Source organism: Dipodomys ordii, unplaced genomic scaffold, assembly GCF_000151885.1.
Source record: "Dipodomys ordii isolate 6190 unplaced genomic scaffold, Dord_2.0 Scaffold2, whole genome shotgun sequence".
Lineage (NCBI taxonomy): Eukaryota > Metazoa > Chordata > Mammalia > Rodentia > Heteromyidae > Dipodomys > Dipodomys ordii.
In genome coordinates this window covers 8,640,959-8,656,165 of record NW_012267218.1, presented here as the reverse complement: position 1 = coordinate 8,656,165, position 15,207 = coordinate 8,640,959, and the positions used below count along the sequence as shown (strand labels likewise).

General features: G+C 37.7%; 1 protein-coding gene across 3 annotated transcripts in view; it reads left to right on the top strand.

Annotated features, from left to right (window-relative positions):
- Unc79 (unc-79 homolog (C. elegans)) overlaps nt 1-15,207 on the top strand; it is a 236,360-nt gene that overhangs the window by 171,072 nt on the left and 50,081 nt on the right. For 2 of the 3 annotated variants that reach the window (XM_013014130.1, XM_013014121.1), the window contains 5 exons: nt 3,314-3,421; nt 7,166-7,282; nt 9,929-10,012; nt 12,459-12,561; nt 13,543-13,683. In XM_013014130.1, the coding sequence (XP_012869584.1) occupies nt 3,314-3,421; nt 7,166-7,282; nt 9,929-10,012; nt 12,459-12,561; nt 13,543-13,683 (553 nt within the window). The remainder of the gene's footprint in view (nt 1-3,313; nt 3,422-7,165; nt 7,283-9,928; nt 10,013-12,458; nt 12,562-13,542; nt 13,684-15,207) is intronic. The other variant, XM_013014112.1, reaches the window with a different exon arrangement.

The following is a 15,207-nucleotide window of genomic DNA, read 5'->3' as shown; positions in this document are numbered from 1 at the left end:
AGGTGTTCTACCTTTATTCCTTCATTTCTTTCAACACAATATTAGGTTGATCTCTTAAAACCTTCGGGTGATTCCCTATTTCTTTCATAGGAATAACTCTAGCTCTTTAAATGATTAGAATGCTCTCCATAGCTCCTGCACTCAGCTCTCTCACTGTATTGGTACTTTTCTTCCTACAATTTCACTCAACCAGAGTGACCTCTTGCTATTTTTTGATATTTCCTACACATTCTTACCTTAGTGCCTTTATACCAGCTGCTCCTTCAATATGGAATGGTCTAATACCAGCTTGGCTTATTACATCACTTTTTAAAACTCTCCAATCAAACATCAAGTTAACAATAAGGCCTACCTTAGGCTATATAGCACTATCCCATCCTTCCTGGCATCTTGATATCTTTTCTACAAAGAACTGATATTCTAACATATAATAATCTATTTACTTCTACACAAAATGAACGTTCTCAAAGGCAGTGGCTCTTGCCTTTTCCCCCCTTATTCATTGTATCCCAAGTGATTAGGAGAATGCTGGGAAACATTTGAAGAATGTAATGATAGTTATTACATTTTTGTGAAGATCACTTTAAAAATGCTGAATTCAGGTATCTTAAGACAAATGAATAATTCTGTTCAAGTATTTTCTTAAACTGTATGCAAACAGAAGGTTTTGGCCAGATGCCAATGGCTCACATCTGTAATCCTAGCTATTCAGAGGCTGAAATCTGGGGATCACAGTTCAAAGCCACCCCAGGCAAGAAAACTTGTAAGAATCTTGTCTTCAATTAACTACCAAATAATATGGAGTTGGAGCTGTGGCTCAAGTGGTAGAGCTTCAGCCTTGAGTGACAAAGCTCAGGGACTGTGGGACGGTGCCCAGACCCTGAATTTAAACCCCAGGAATAGCACATTCACACACAGAGTATTTATCAAATAATTGAGAACTGAGAAGAACTGAGAATAATTTATCTAGCTTCAAGATTGCTAATAAGTATCTATATAGTATTGTTTCTCTAAGATTAATATTATATCATGAATTTTAATAAGCATTTTGAAAACTCTACAAGCTTTAATATATAAAAGTAGATATATAAAGTTATACACATCTTAGTAGTCTTTCAAAAGAATTATTCAAAATTAGCGTTAAGCTTATTCATTTTTGTATTGGTGACATTATTTTACCATAGTTACAACACAAATAAAATGGAGACAGAGAAGGCTAGGAGGTAAGTTTTTGACCTGTGGTTTGGGGAGGACGCAATAGGCAGGCATCCAGTGGTACATGCTTATAATCCTAATACTTGAGAGGTGAAGATTAGGGGGATCACAGTTGAAGGCCAGTCTGGATAAAAAGTTAATGAGATTCTCATCTCAACCAATAGCTTGGCACAGTGGTGTGTACATGTGTCATCCCATGATGTAAACAGGAAACGTAAATAGGAAGATTGTAGTCCAGGCTGGCCTGAGCAAAAAGTGAGACCCTGTCCGAAAAATAACGACAGCAAAAGAGGGTTAGAGGTGTAGTTCAAAGTGTGTAATACCTGCCTAGCAATCATGAAGCCCTGAGTTCAAACCTCAGTGCTGCCACATTAAAAAAATTAAAACAGGGCTGGGAAAGTGGCTCAGTGGTAGAGTGCTTGCCTTGCATGCATGAGGCCCTGGGTTCGATTCCTCAGCACCACATAAGCAAAAAGAAAAAAGCCGGAAGTGGCGCTGTGGCTCAAGTGGTAGAGTGGCTAGCCTTGAGCTGAAGAGCTGAGGGACAGCACCCAGGCCTAGAGTTCAGGCCCCACGACCGCCCCCCCAAAAAAAAACCTAAAACAATGCATAATGTTTTATATCTTGATGACTAGCTAAATGAAAATTAGGAGTTACTTTATTCTTTATTATGAGAGATTGGGAAACTTAACAACAGTTACATTTTTTTGTTACCAAGAAGTTAATGATCTGTCAATCACATCTATCGACAAACATCTAAGAATTAAAAAATAGGTATTCCAAAATCATCCCTCCAAACCTTTCTCCCAGGTCTGCATCCTGATCTATTTGGCTTTCATTTCTGACACTTGAGGAGGTTTGATGATCTTCCAGTGATAGAACAGCGTACTTGAGCTATGTATGTGCATGAATTATGGCAGTTGTTCTGTGGCAGTAGAAACAATTGGCGCTATGAACAGGATGAGACAGATCATGTTAAAGTTTAAAAACTTGAAGGCATTTAGGGTAGGTAGCCCTGTTTTACAGCACAGTCTACTTATGGTAGCCATCAGTGGTAACTCTAAACCATCAAGATGCTTAGTATACTCACTGTAAAGATGCCCAGAATGTCTGTAAAGAATTTTAGGAGGTTTGTTCTGACAGACCACTAAACTGACAGGAAGTTTGAAAGAATAGGCTATAGTTACCTAGAATAACATTAGACAGCATGTCTCCCTTTGAGGGGAGTATTTAGGGTCGAACTCAAGCTGTGCACATGCTAGGCAAGTGCTCTACCACTTGAGCTATACTCTTTCTTATGCTTTATTTACTTTTCATGTAAGGTTTTACATTTTTGCCTGCACTAGCCTTAGGCAGCAGTTCTACCTAAGGCCTCTCATATAGCTGGGGTAACTGGTAGGCGCAACCATACTCCTGGATTATTAACTGAGATGGGGTTTAAGGCCTTGAAAAATGGGTCTCCAAAGTCTACCTCTGAGTAGTAGCTAGGATTATAGATATGAGCCACTATATTTGGCCTGTTTATTGATAGATTAACAAGACAACATTATATGCATAAAATATTTTTCATAGATGTAGCATTAGTCTAATAGAAAAAATGTCACAATATGTTTTGTGTTCAACCAACCAAATAAAAATGTGAATTTATTTATTTCACATTCGATGCAATTCTGCTCTGAAATTGCTTCTAGCATGGTAAAAGTTATAGACAAGTAACTTTACACTTACATTCTAGTATGATAAGCTTGGAAAAAATAAGGACAGGTTCTGTAATTAAACAGGAGGGTCACCGTATCCACTGTTGGTTTGCATTTTGGAGGGAAATGGGATCTTGGAAGCCTGAAGGTTGAGTGGCTTATTCAAAGATATGAACTGTGAAGGTTCTGAGCTTTAACTTTTATAATTGTGCTATCATTAATCTCTAAGAAACATATCCATGGTGGCAGATTGTGGCAGTTCTTTATAGAATGTGGAAGGGCCAGAAATTATATAAGGAACTGGATAAGTTTAATAAAAAAGAGGGAAGAAGGCATGAAAAGGGTTCTTGAATTTGCTTTTCATCAGTGCTCTGAGTTTTAAATAATATTTGCATTTATAGATCCTTCTACTAAAGGACTTTCAACTTTGGAAATGCCACGGGAATCTTCATCTGCCCCTACATTAGAAGCAGGTGTACCAGAAACCAATAGTCATTCCTCTATATCAAGTAAGATTTCCTTCACTTCTACATTGATTTTTAGATACAATTTTCTATATTGTTTTAAAATTTGCAATCCTCTCCCTCTTTGAAATACTGTTAGCTTCCTTGGTGATGCTCTGTTGTTTACTATGTAACACCCTGAGGTACAGCACGCCCACTTTTGTTTATACCACAAATGCCTTATTAGTTATATGGTTACTGATTGGCTAGGAATCCTGATTTGTTAAAGAATATCCAATTTCATCATTGAATAAAATAAAGAAGATAAACCCAAAACTAGTTATGTGACACATGAAAAGCAGCATTCATGGTAGAATTATATGTGAAACATGTTTTTTTTAATCACCTCCATCACTGATGAAACTTTCTCTATATTATCATAAAATAAATGTATCATGAGGCATGACTGAATCTAGCCTTTGTGGATTGGAAAATAAAAATGACATGATATATATTCTCTTTCTTATGATCTGTAGGATGAACACTTGTCATCTGTAGAATGATAGTGTTTTGAAAGTTCCTTCAGTTGCTAAGTCTGAAGAGAAGGTTGGATTCATTGAGGTTTCATCATGGTGTCCACTTAGCTCAGTGGAGTCATCTACAAGACTTTAACAAGGGAAATCTTAGCAGAAATCAGAGATGCAAAGGCACAAACTCCACAAACATTTGTTAAATGTGCTGATAAGTTTTGTGTTCTATGTGTATGCTGCCTAAAAGCTAATCAGTTCTTATTGGACCATCTTTGACATGAAGAGATCCTGAAAGTCCAAAGATCTTAATGTAAATAAATACTGGTCTTGTAGTATGGAGTATCTTCATCTTCATCATTCATTCATTTGTGCCTTCATTCATTCAGAAATTATTTATTATGTGTCTAGTGGGTGCCAGGTCTTCTGCTTGGCACTGGGGATCAAAGGTGAATAAATAAGACATTCCTTATTTTCAAGGACTTCACAGTCACAATAGTAATTATAGTTACCATTTACCATTTACTTGACACCTACCATGTTCTAGGGTCACACACATTGTTATGTGATTCAACCCTTACATCAGCACTGTATGGTAGATTGAACCTCAGTCTAACAGAAAGGTTAAATGACTTGCATGAATTCATAAAGCCACTGAATCAGAGATAGAAAGTGATTATATGTCTGTTAGACTTTCAAGCCCAGATCCTTTGTCAGTGTACACCCTGTGTTAGAATAATTCAATCATTTGTAAGATAGGAATTCTAAAAATTAGTTTCCAAGTGATTATTATTTGCCTTTTGGTAGCAAAGAAGAAGAGCTCATTCTAAAAATATTTAACATGATACAATGCCAATTTTAAGTCCACATTGACAATGTGGAGAGGTTTTTTTTTTCTCTCCATAATTTATATGAATCATCTAAAAAAAGACAATGAAGTTAGTTAGAATAAAAATGGGCATAATTTAAGGTAGTCAGTATGATTCAGTTGCTTTGACTTAAGTGGTGTTAAATATATCAGAATATAAGTGTACCACTGTGTCATGATCCCCAAAATCATGGCTCCGTTTGGGGTTTGGGGGTTTAGTTTGACATAATAGATTCCCACGTCTCCCCTCCTCACCATTCAGAGCATTTACTTTCTAGTTCTTGGAGGCAATACTTCCAGGCTTGCTTAATTTTCTACTGTCTATAAAGGTAATTGGGAGCCTGGGGTATAGCTTAGTGGTAGAACATTTATCTAGAATGTCATGACAGGACCTGAGTTCTGTCTCCAGCACTGAAAAACAAAACAAAAAGACAAGACTGAGAACTGGAGAAATCATTCATCCAGTAGATTTTTATTTGTGTGTGATTTGTGCTAGAAATGGGCTTGAACTCAGGGCTTTAAGCTCTTACTTGAGTTTCTGATCACAGCTGGCATTCTACCAATTGAGCCATACCTCCACTTCTGTTTTTTTTTGCTGGTTAGTTGGAGATTATAAGCGTTTCTCAGATTTGTCTTCCAAGAGTGGCTTTGAATTGTGATCCTCAGATCTTAGCCTCCTAAAAAGCTAGTATTACAAATGTTAGCCACTGGTACCCACAATCACTGGGGTTTTAAATCTGATTTGAGATGCTAATTATTTTTGTTAAGTCTTTTAAAAAGATTTTTTTTATTTTGAATTTAAAGCTACTCTTCTGAAGTAAGTTAAGAAATTATAAACCAGTTCTCAAAATTATTATTTTACCAATCAACGACAAAAAATCAGAGATATTTAACATTAGATTGATTAATCCTTTCTCTAAAATTCATTAAATATGAACTCTTTTCTTGCTCATTCTATCAGCTGGTTATTTTGTAGCTAAACATGCCTTGACCACTGTCAATCCAGCAGCATGCTTATTACATTAGTAATAATAGTACAATTGATTTCATGTTATACCAAGTGGCTGCTTTGCTACCACAATTGTAAAATCCATGTATCACATTTAAGATTTTCCAGAGCCATTTAGTCATCCTGATCTCTACTCTCTCTTTCTAGGGCATGCAGTTCACTTCTTTGGTTTCTGAAGTTGATCTCATAAGAGGCAAAACAAAACAAACACCAGTTGTCAAATATCCCAGTATTTGATTGGGATTGTGAACAAAAGCCACACGAGAGGTTTTTGCGTGCTGTCTTACACTGGATATTGGTGGGGACTGGTGGGATCTCTTGATAAATAGGAGCAAAAGAGTAGGAAGCTTTCTAACTGTCTACTGGCAGTGGTTTTTTGCTGTTTTATGGTTTAGAAGTAATAAAACATTTCATTATTGGGTTTTTCTTAATTGAGGATAACAGTTTTATCATCTAAAGCAAAGACATGTAGAACATACTGTAATATTATTTGATTACATTTTTCAAACAGTAGGCAGAAGTTCCTATAGAAATAGGACATTGACATTGATAAATTTTGTTTTTAGGGCCACCTCAATTGCTGATTGGATTCAAGTTATAATGTCATTTGATTAAATTTTGCTTTCTAAATATTGGAGTTGAGATGTGTCAACTTACTCCTAGATACACACACACACACACACACACACACACGCACGCACGCACGCACGCACGCATGCACGCACGCACGCACGCACGCACACAATGCATACATCCTACAGGACCTTATAGGGACATCATGAAGACCAAAACTGTGTTTAAATAAGCTCCAGTAAAGAAAGATAAGTTAAAAATTCAAAGTAGCTGGGGGCTGGTGGTTCATGCCTATAATCCTAGCTACTCAGGAGGCTAAGATCTGTGAGGAACAGAATTCAAAGCCAGTCTGGACAGAAAAGTCTCCAGTTAACTACCAGAAAGCCAGAAGTGGTGGTGTGGCTCAAAATGGTAGAGCACTAGCCTTGAGCAAAAAAGGTTCAGGGATGCCCAAGCCCTGAGTTCAAGCCCTATGACATGCCTCCAATTCAAAGTAGTATCATTTGTCTTTAATACTTTTGGGGATCTGGTGGAGTATTTCAGTAAAATATCAAATGAAAATAATCTAATCGTATTTCCTCTGCTGTAATTGGGATCAGTATTTATAGGCTATAGATAATTGCTAAAGGACACTGTTACTGTGTATACTGAGTAAGGAAAGACACTTGGAACAACATAGTGCCTTAGTGTTCACTTGGATAGGAGCATGTAATGGGCTAAAAATTATGAATAGATAATGAAGTTCAATTAAGATTCATACAGCTGTGTAGAGCCTTTGTGCTCTGTGGAATTTTATTCCCCCTAGTAATCATCTCCTAATTTCCTTCATATAGCTCAGTATAGGCAGATGAAAAGGGGATCCCTGGGAGTTCTGACAATGAGCCAGTTAATGAAGCGGCAGCTGGAACACCAGTCTAGCGCCCCCCATAACATCAGCAACTGGGACACTGGTGGGTCAAGCTTTTTCTTCTTTTTTTTTTTCAACCTCTCAGATTAGCTAATGCCAGAGGAATAGTTTTTCTCTCATGTTCTTTGGTTCAAATAATTTTAAAAACCTGAAATAATTAAAAAGTTGATTCAAACATTCCAAGTGAGAATCTAGGCTCACCCAATTCTTTTTTCGTTAAGATCCAGATTTTAGGTGTTACCATATTCTCTGTTCTATAAATTACAAAGTACCCAAAAGTAAGCAAGTGTTAGTAGAAGTAATAAGAGGAAAAACAAATGTAGGCTTAGTGATGTTACAATAGGCAGGTTTGGGAATGAGGCCTGTGTATTAGAAGTGGTCACCAGGTTATAGTCACACACGTTCACACTCATAAGATGGAACTACATCTAACCTCAGTTTCAGAGGAAGAATTGACTGCCATCACGTGTTCGATTTTAATCATGGTCAGGGTATTTCCTAAACTTTTTATTTTCTTCTCCACATTTACTACCTTCTTAAGCCGCAAGCTTCTTTTAAGTGGCCTTTTCTTTTTATTTAATTAAATGGATCATTTGAGGTACAAGATGATATATGAAACACTTTGAAGCATGCATACACTGTGAAAATGAAAGTTTATTCTTTTAGTCTTTTTAGTACTTTCTGGGTATAAGAAATTATTTTAATAATCTTTATGATGACCAGCAATTACAATATCTATAAAACCAAGACCCTGATATTCTGTTTATAAATTATAACATATATGTATATAAATGTGTATATGTGTGTAATTGTGTATTTACATATACATGGAGGATTGTATCTTTTTACTTGTCCTTTTATTCTTAAAAAAAAAAAAAGGCCTCTTTTCAATAAGTAAGTTCCACATAACACACCCAATCTGCATGTAACAGACAGGTCCAGTTATCCTGAACTTTGTAAGAGTTCTTAACAGTCTAAGGAACTAGTGTCTTCATTTAAAAATTTATGGGAGTGAACACTGAATAGCCAGAAGCCAGTAGGCAGGGAAGAAAAGGGAAAAAAATAGCCATTGGATGGCCAATCTCAGGAGGTTATTCGGCATGAGCGAAGTCTTTCTGTTCATACCAAACAAGACTTTTTCTATCTGTACAGAGTGGAAGCTGGGTAAGGATATGAGAATGGCAGCTTTTGTTTGCTGGGTCTCTGATATTAAATTCCTAGGTTAAACTGAGCTCTGAAAATTATTTTACCATGCTGTTGTTTTTGTAACAAATAGTTGAGCCTAAACTAACCATTTTAGATTCTGGCTATAATTACAACCCAATTTGGTTGACTTTTTGAGTAATAAAAAGGCAAATTGATTTTGTTTTCTGATCTGAATTTTAACCTAAAACACCACATGATGCCAAATAACCCATTAACTGATTTGTTTTTACTTTTCAACCAGACTTCATTCAACCATGTTCATGTTACTTGATTTTACATTTAAACACTTATTTACATGTTGCCTGAATTTTTCACCTGAGTTTTCCATTCTCTAAGTTGGTTCTGTTACTATATGTTTTACTAGAGTTTCATCTCAAGATTTATGTCTTTTCCTCCTTTCTTTTTCTTTCCTTCTTTCTCTTTCTTTCCTTCCTTCTCCTTCCTTCCTTCCTTCCTTCCTTCTTCCTTCCTTCCTTCCTTCCTTCCTTCCTTCCTTCCTTCCTTCCTACCTTCCTTCCTTCCCCTGTCTTCCTTCCTCCCTCTCTCCATCCTTCCCTCCCTCCCTCCTTCTTCCCTCCCTCCCTTTCTTTCTTTCCTTTATCTTTCTTTTTTTAAAAAAAAGATATTGTTGGGGCTGGTTTTGAACTTCTGGGTTCCAATCATTGTTCAATCTCAGCCACTTGAGTAGCTAGTACCACAGACACATACCATAGTACCTGGTTTTAATATTCTCATTTTTATTACTGCCATCTTCGGGCAGAGTCTATGAATATGTAGTGTGATATTTAGGTGGCATGTCACTTTAAACCCCATATTGATTCAGTAACTCAAGAGCAAATCTGGTCATGTACACACACTGAGAAAAGTGACCTGAAACATGAGTCCTGATGGATGCCCCAGCTCTGTACCCACCAGCTCACTCACAGAGCCCCGTCTCTCCATCGTATACATTGAGATGACTTGCTTCTGTGCCTTGTCTTTCCTGTGAATGAACATCCCTGAAGCACCTTGCCAGGATTTCTGCTTCTGCCCTCTATTTCTGTTCTCTGTTCCCCAACCAACTGCTTGCCATTTCCTCTTCATGGGCCCATGTATTCCTGTATGAAGTTTTTGGTTGTTGCTCCAAATGATCACTTATGTATTTGTTGATTTTCATAAAAACATTTCTTTTAGGGCTATGACATGGGCCATTCATTTCATATCAGGAGATACAAGACTTGTTCTTCTTTGAGGTGGGGTGGAGGTTGGATACTTCTGTTATGTTCTCTTGCTTTCAGATGCTTTTCGTTTAAGTGAATGGCAGTTCTATAGCAAACATTCAAACAATCCTACTGTACAGTCCAGGTGATTCCTTTAAATGTTAATAGTTGACAAAGATAATGACCAAAACAATGACCCTAAGAGAGTATTGTTTATATCGATTGTAATGTAAGTTGTACTAAACTGACCATGTTGAAGACTGAAATGCTCTGTTTATCCACAGAACAGATACAGCCTGGGAAACGCCAGTGTAATGTGCCAATGTGCCTAAACCTTGACCTGGAGGGACAGCCATTGAGAATGAGAGGTTGGTTGAGTCACAGAATCTCAGACTGTAGTGCTGAAAGACTATTTATGTCCATCACTGAATTACCCAGCAGGTTTTGAGGGCTGTTCAGCAGCTCCAGGAAGTAGTCCAACCTCTGCTAAATACCTCCAGGGACTGGGAATGCATGACATTTTATTTTAGACTATTACCAATATGATCAGTGACTTTCTATCCCTTAGGGCCACACAAAAATCTAGTATCCCTCACACAACTTTTTGGACACTTGGAGACAGCCACCAGTGCTTATTCCCTTAGCTGTTTCTAGACCAGGCACTCCTGGGCCCTTCAGCATTCCTCCAATATGTACCAATTTTCATGTCACTCTATTTTTCTGAATATGATCCTGCTTATCTATATTTCTTCTAGAACATTGAGGTCATAAGTGAACAGATTCTTTTCCAACTGAGTTGCATACTGAAAATATATACTTGACTTTAGGCTCCCTGTGGAAGGAAGGAGAACATAAATCTGTGCTAGCTCATCAAAATTTTTATTTTCAAAATCCATCCTATTAATTTTAGCCATAAAAGTAGTGAGTCCTTATTTATATTCTTAAAATTCAGAGGACAGATTATATTATCTTTGGTTAAAAAAAAGAATTATGAGGACATTTCATAAGTAGTCTCTTAAGTCCAGCAGATTGTTTTTCTAGACCATACTATTCTTCTGGTTTTCCTAAGGAGTGTAGAGATATTAATCTCCAACTTTCATAAACAGTATTTTAGTATCGAGTAGCATTTTTTAGCCATTTTATCAGATGAGGTAAGACTCATCTAATCTATGAGGGTAGGAAAACATGAATAGAAATGAAGGTGGCTGAACAAATCTTTGGTGCTTGTTTGAGACCTGTGAAAAAGAACAGTGAGGTAAAGGAGCCAGCATGGAAAACTGGTCTTTCTCTTATTCATGGTAAATGAAAGAGCCCTTTAGTGCAGCTAGGTGCCTGATGTGTGTGTGTGTGTGTGTGTGTGTGTGTGTGTGTGTGTGTGTATTTTGAGACAAACACATCTTGATCATTTCTCTTACCTCCAAGATTCCAACGGGGCTTTTGTCAGCCTTTCCAGTCTTGAAATTGTTCTCTCCTCGTTCAAGTTTTTTAGAACCCTCTATTGCTGCTTCTAGTTCTGTTCAACGTGTACTCTGAATATTCAGGAGGGGAAGCATAGTTGTGGTGTCCCAGGTGTTGGGAGCGGCTGGGGGGCCATGGGAACTTCCTTGAATAGTGCAGACTTGGTGATGACTCAGTTATAGCAGAAGGGAGCTGAGGTCTGTGGCTTCCTTTTTCTACTTCCCATCTCCTCCTTGTACATCATTGTTTCCTTTTCATGCAGGATTCAGGAATCGATTGATTCAGCTAATGTTTCCTTGAAGGACCAATGCCCAGTGACTTAACCTAACTGTTTTTACAGATCGTCATCATAGATACTGCATCATATGCTGTGTTTGTCATATAGGGGGAAAAAACCCTCATCATGCTATTGTAAAAAATGATGACTCTTCTTAGGTTAATGATGGTTTTGAAACTACCAAAAGGACCACATCTCTTCTCTTGTCTTGACTTTAGTTGTGATTACTATATAATAGTAATTGACAATAATCCTCTGAAAGTCTTGAATTAATAGTTTATTTAGTCACATGTCTCCAGTAAGACTTATGGTTGTATTATCATATATATTATGGACTGAATTCTTCCACTTTTAGCATGGGCATTTTGGCATCTAGTAAACAATGTTCAAGAAATGTAAAATACTGTATTTAAGCTTTCTGTGTTTTCATTTAATGAAGCAACTTTCTATTTAATTTGTAATTTGTGCTATTGCTTCCACTTTAACATCATTATAATACACATATATACTTGGGAAGCAATGTTATATCAGAAATAGTTGATAAACATTGTATTAACATTTGTATTCCAGTTTGGGATATTAGAAAGTGACTTAAAGATAGCTCAAATATCCCCCTTTGCTTAGCTGTGTGAAGTTCTAGAATCTTATTTCTGTATCATACTAACACTTTACTGTTGATGTGCATTTGTGCTTTTAGAAATGCAGCATCTTGTGAACAGCTTTCATGTATGCTAGCAAGTAAGGATACTACTGACTTAGGAGTTCCCTAGAGTCAATTTTCCCTTTTCTTTGTCATCTTTTCTAGTACCGTTGGTCCATGTGAACCCTTATCTGATTTTATTGAATTCATGAAGCAAGGGAGAGGTAGACATCTAGCTCTTAAAATCACATAAGCAGAAACAAATAACCATCTTTCTTGACTTCTTGCACTGGTGAGGGTTTTCCACAATGCAGTTAGGATGTTCAAGTCACAGTCCTGTGAATGTGATTTTCAGAGGGTTTAGGGGGGCAGACCAGCCCTTCATCTGGCCCCTGGAGCTGATCCTTATTCACAGATGATCTCTTTGCTGCTTACCCAGGTGCCACTAAATCCAGCCTGCTGTCAGCACCGAGCATAGTCAGCATGTTTGTGCCTGCACCAGAAGAATTCACTGATGAGCAGCCAACAGTGATGACAGACAAGTAAGCTCACACTGTTCTTTTCTTCACCATGTTTATAGAATTGGTTTGGTCACCACAATGGTAAGAGTTGTAAGAGGGTGTCAGAAGAAACATGGTTTGTTTTTAAGTCACACTGTGTTCTTTAAAAGACTGTAGCTATAAATGTTGGTATGTGTGGTGAATTTACAAATGATGTATTCTGTGACGCTTTTGTTTGTGCTTAGGAATTTCTGTGTGTGTGTGTGTGTGTGTGTGTGTGTGTGCACGCACACTCGCACACACACACACATGCACACGCGCCAGTTCCAGGGCTTAAAGTCAGGGCCTGGGTTCTGTCCCTGAGCTTTTTCGTTTAAGGCTAGAGCTCTCCCACTTGAGCCACAGCTCCACTTCCAGCTTTTTGATGGTTAATTGGAGATAAGATCTCATGAACTTTCCTGCCCAGCCTGGCTTTGAACTGCAATCCTCAGATCTCTGCCTCCTGAGAGTAGGATTACAGGTGTGAGCCACAGGTACCTGGCTTATATATGATTCAATATTTAGGATGAAAAAGGAAGAGCCTGTTGCTAGCAAAAAAACTAGAAGTGGCTCTGTGGCTCAAGTGGTACAGTGCTAGCTTTGAGCACAAAAGCTCAAGGATAACACCCTGAGTTCAAACCCTAAGACTGGCACAAACTCAAAATATGTTTTACAACTCTCCCTCGCCCTATTTTCACATGCTTACCATTCCATATGTATCACGTCAGTATTCTTGATGCTCATTCTAAAAGAAAACCGAAACTCAGAGGCTTGTGAAGTGTGCTGAGTATGTCTTCAGTAACCTAAGGAACTTTCATGACCTCTGTCGTATGCACTCTTTCTGTGTGTGAGCCACCTGCTGTGAGAATTGGGGACATTAACTTCCTTTGGGGGGAATTTTCTAAGACTTAGTGAGAAATGGCTGTGTGTTACCCTGAACCATGACTGGCTTTCATGGAAAGCCTTTCTCTGTTTTCTTTGTAGATGCCATGACTGCGGAGCTATTCTTGAAGAATATGATGAAGAAACCCTTGGCCTGGCTATCGTGGTTCTCTCCACATTCATTCACTTAAGCCCTGACTTGGCAGCCCCACTCTTGCTGGATATCATGCAGTCTGTGGGAAGGTGAATATTGGCTTCTGTTATATTTTATAGGAAGGAGCCTTATCAAAGCATTATCATGATATAACACCAGCAGTTTGAAAATAAAGCACTCACCTTGTAGATGCTTGGAATCTGTCATATCAATTCAGATGAGCTTTTAAAAAAATGAGCTGATCAGCACCCAAGTCCAGAGTTCAAACTGCATAACTAACAACAACAATAAAAAACTCATAAAAAAATGAGCTGATCTTTTGATCAAATTCCCCAGCTGTCCAGGATCATGAATCACAATAACAGAAGGAAGAGAGAGGGATCTATACTGGGAAAACCATTTTTTCCCTATTCCTGTAGGAGATAATGTGGGAAATAGTGCTCAGAACTGTCAGTAGTTCATGGTGAGCCATAGTAGTAGTATTAGTAGCCACTATTATTAATACTGTTGTTATCATCTCTCTTTACCTGAGATGGATTCTCTAGCTATTTTATAATCTCAAGGTACTCACTTAACTATGCAACTTGGGGCATTAGTGTAGGCATGATATACTGATAAAGTAAGAGTACATGTTTTTGGAATAGGACTTTCAGCCTGCAGGAAGATTATAATTCAGTTATGAAGTTCCCGGTCTGTGCTAGCACAGTGCTAGGTACTTCAGACTACTGGCTTTAAGACCTTGCTCCTGCTATCAAGCACTTTAATTTGGGTCTTAGTTTTGGCTTATTGCTATGCTGTTTTGAGGCAGGATCTCGATAGGTAGCTCTGGGGGCTCATGATCTTCCTGTCTAGGCTTCCTGCATGGAAGCCTTCCATTGTAGGTACGCAGCACCGTGCCAAGCTGTGCCTTAGTTGTTGACAAAGATGACTGTATGTGGAATCACTTAGTAGCTAGACAAGACAGGGCATGAATAAGTGTTGTAATGCATGAGGGTAAAGTGCTATAAAAGTTCAGAATGGAAATGTTCCTGGCATTTGAGTGAAGGGAAGAGATGAATCCTAATAGGGCTAAAATTTAACCTTTTTTTTAAAATGAAGAAATAATTTCAAGTTAAAATAAACAGAAAAAATGTTGACTCCCAAAACATATAACCCCATTATTCGTGTCCCTCCAGTTCTTTTGAAGTATCTTTTATATAGTCAGAGGCAATAGAAAGTTATGTAACCATCTACTCATTACCTTCAAAATAATCCATTGTGAAAAAGTAAGTGATGAATATGGAGAGATAAGAGAGAAAACTATTATTTCATTAAAAACGTTGATTTTAATAATTCACTTAAGGCTTAATTTTAATCATTATGGGATAAATACTATATTATTTATCAGTAATACTTGTGGAGCTGATGGGTTTTATTAATGTAAGGTCAGAATTGCTGCTGCCAATACTTTTTAGTAACAGATAGACCTATTGTTCTGGCTGAAGGGATGGCACAGGTGGTAGAGCACCTGCCTAAGAAATAGGAATCCCTTCGTTCAGACCCCAGTACAATGACAAAACAAAAACAACAAAACAAATACAATAATCAAATGAAATCCTAGGCTGGAGATGTAC